This window comes from Nicotiana tabacum, chromosome 17, assembly GCF_000715075.1.
Source record: "Nicotiana tabacum cultivar K326 chromosome 17, ASM71507v2, whole genome shotgun sequence".
In the NCBI taxonomy this organism is placed as follows: domain Eukaryota; kingdom Viridiplantae; phylum Streptophyta; class Magnoliopsida; order Solanales; family Solanaceae; genus Nicotiana; species Nicotiana tabacum.
This window is the reverse complement of record NC_134096.1, coordinates 32,129,947-32,133,155: the sequence shown is the minus strand read 5'-3', so window position 1 is coordinate 32,133,155 and position 3,209 is coordinate 32,129,947. Positions and strand designations below refer to the sequence as shown.

The window sequence follows — 3,209 nt, the reverse complement described above, 5'->3', positions numbered from 1 at the left end:
TTTGAAATAAAAAAAGCACTTGCAAATTATAAGTGCAATTTTTTTAACATCTTCATTGTATTCTATTATCTTAAATTCTTAATAAAATATTCAAAATTTCAAATATAAAGATTTTAAAGCCTTTGCATCCTTTTATTCAAACACTCTTTTTATAAGATTATTTTTTTTGTTTTATATTTTTACTTTATATTAATATAAATTACGATAGTTATACAAAATACAAAAAAAACAAAAAAAAAACACTAACCGGCCCGGCCCGGCCCCTTGGACCTGTAACCCTTCCGGTTCATTTTTTACCCGAATGAATCCGGACCCGTTAAGCCGGTATTGAACAACCCATAACCGGCCCGGATTCGAAACCGGCCGGTCACCTTTTTTCCCAACCCGTCCCGGCCCGGCCCACCCGTTAAACACCCTTAATCAAACCATAAGCAACCAAATAGTCTACAGGAATGGCATTTTAGACCCAAGAAAAAAGGGTCACCCAAGACCAAAAATGTAGAGGTGAAAGGCTATTTTAACAAAATGAAACAATCTAACTTGGAAAACAAATGCAGCAATTCTGAATGAATGACCAAACCTCACAGTTATTTTCGGTAGAAGGCGAACATATACAACTATGGTAAAGCAGTAAAGCTCCATGAAGTGAAGTCCTCACACCATCATTTGCAGGAATACAGTATGTCTCTCACTACTATCTCCTGTCAATGTTAAGGCACCCATCTGCATTCATACGAACCGTAATTCTTCAACCACTTGCTAGTTCTCTGTTTAAGTAATCAACAAACATCCTTTTTGCACTATCAGCATCTGAAGGAGGGGGTGGCCCGCTCAAGCTTGTCTGTCCAGCAAGCTTGATGAAAGTTCTTCGTAGCCTACGCAGCTCTGGCAAGCTAACAGATCTCGAGATATCTACAGTAGGTAATCCTGGACCAAGAGATACACCATTGAGAGGACCCCCAAGAGCATGGGACTGAGCTTCCACAATAGCATTTGTAACTTCTTGTGTCGCCCTGTCCATCTCATATAAAGAATTTGCCTCAGAACCACGTGCACTTTGTGTTGCAATGGTTGGCTGTAGAATCTTAACATCCCTTGTCTTAGAGTCCACTTTTTTTGTTAGATAGCTAACAGCATCAACTATAGCTGTAGACAATTTATCAATTCCATCTTTAGCTGGCCATAACTCAAATAATGGAGAATCCCATCTATTTTTGCTATCTGGTCTTTCAAATCTTCTTACAAGATCCTCAAATATATTATCATCATAAGATGGTTCTCCTCTCTCATGACGTTCTCCGTTCCATATTCTACAAGATTCCTCATCAACATCACAATGGAGGACACAATATCTAATCCCCGCTGCTCTAGCCAAACACCACAATTCATATCTATATCCCTTGATGCTATTCAGAGAATCCACTATAACTATACTGTCCTTAGACAAAGATCTATCAACGTCAGACCTTAATACGCCTCTTAAGTTCTTTTCCTCGGTCATGTTCACATAACTTTGGTTGCGACTAAGATGAAACGAAGTCTCATCAATAGTTCTCACTGACGGCTTTGATTCTGTTTCTTTAAGCGCTTCAGCTAAACAAGCTGCAGCTGTTGATTTCCCGCTACATGGTTGACCACAAATAACAACCAATGCCATCTACGCCAACAAAAAAGAGCAAGATATTTAACTTACCAAAGCAGCTTCAGCATAAAACAACACTGGAAACTTTTATTTGCAAATTGCAACATTAAGGCAGAGAAATGATAACAAAATTTCGGGAAAGAACCTGTCTTGGGATAATTGACATCAACTCAAAATAATGAGAATGTGAATATTTATACAGAAAGTATGCCATAAAGATTATAAGCATAGGAAAGACATGTATGAATGGATCAGCAAATGATTTAATGAGCTTAGTACTAAAATTAATAGTCAGGAACACAATGCTATATAGTCTAGTGATAAGAGCGCAACTTCTAATGTGTGGGTAAGCTTCACAGGGTCGAACACTGCTGCAGACAAAAGCTTTGGTATTTAAGTGGAGAAGAGTGGAATTATCGACCGAGTTTCCGATCCTGCTACAGATAATCTAAAACTCATAACAATAAAGATGGAAGTCTTCTCGCCCATCAAACCTCTACAATAATTATCAAGTTTGCCTTAATCGCTGTATGAATTCTCAATATCTATACCGCACTACTCGGACACAATTCATTCCAAATAGCAAATAAATTAGGCTCTCTAGAACTCTAACATCATTGGACTAAGCTTTAATCGCGAATAACTGATCCATCGAACCACTATAAATCATTAAAAAAAAAAAAGGAAAAGGAAAATCAGAATATTTACCTTATGGGTGTTGTCCAAAAGCTTGTGACAGTGGAGAAGAAAAGTTGGTTAAGTTGAAGAAGAGAAAGTAGAGAATGGGAGAGAGATAGAACTAGGGTTTATGGTGTTGCTTGCCGATGTTCCAACAATGTCTTTGGAAGGCCTTCGCCCTTCTAACGGGTATAGATTTAGGAAAACCCGACCCGAACTCCACTGTTTCAGTGTCGATGGGAGCTCAGCAAGGTTCTTACACTTTTTTGTATTTATTTATAAACTAGTTAGGTAGCCCCGTGTCACAAAGTCAAACATATCTCTTTGTAAATTTGATTGAGTTCATAAATAAAGTAACTATTATCTCTTTAAATTTAATTGAGTTCATGAACAAAGTAACTATTAAAAATAATATTTTTTATCAGTGAATATATTTGGAAGTAATTATAATTCATAATTAGAGACTTTGGTCTCAAATAAAATAGATAATATTAGCCCAAGAAAAGTGCCATATTACCTCTTCTATGATCAGAAATACTATAATACATTTAAAGTCATACCAGTAATAGCTCTATTACTTGAAAAATTCATTCACCTCGTACCCTTTAAATCAAAATAGAGTATATATATTTTTGGTAACTGGTAAAATATGTTTAAAATGGTCTATTCTTTGCAATCTACAAAACAAAAAAAAATAACTATAATAAGCAGAAATAACAATTAATTTTAAAAAACAATTAGTGAGAGATTAGAATTTAAAAGTGTCACGATCCAAAATTCCATTGAAGCCATGATGGCGTCTAACACTATTTTCGGGGCAAGTCAACAATAAATATGTGAAAATAAACCTCAACATGATAAGAAATAGTCCTAAAAATAGCGGAATAAC

At 35.9% G+C, this 3,209-nt stretch overlaps 1 protein-coding gene across 1 annotated transcript; it reads right to left on the bottom strand.

Moving 5' to 3' along the window:
* Positions 1–501: 501 nt before the first annotated feature.
* LOC107826527 (protein KTI12 homolog) lies at positions 502–2,572 on the bottom strand. Its single transcript, XM_016653516.2, has 2 exons — positions 2,351–2,572; positions 502–1,657 (listed from the first exon to the last, which is right to left on the bottom strand). The coding sequence occupies exon 2, from the start codon at positions 1,655–1,657 to the stop codon at positions 749–751; it is 909 nt and encodes a 302-aa protein (XP_016509002.2). The 5' UTR covers positions 2,351–2,572; the 3' UTR covers positions 502–748.
* Between the last annotated feature and the right edge of the window lie 637 nt (positions 2,573–3,209).

Bases quoted from the DNA above. Each gene is read 5' to 3' on its own strand.
- LOC107826527 (XM_016653516.2), bottom strand. From the start codon at position 1,657: ATGGCATTGGTTGTTATTTGTGGTCAACCATGTAGCGGGAAATCAACA.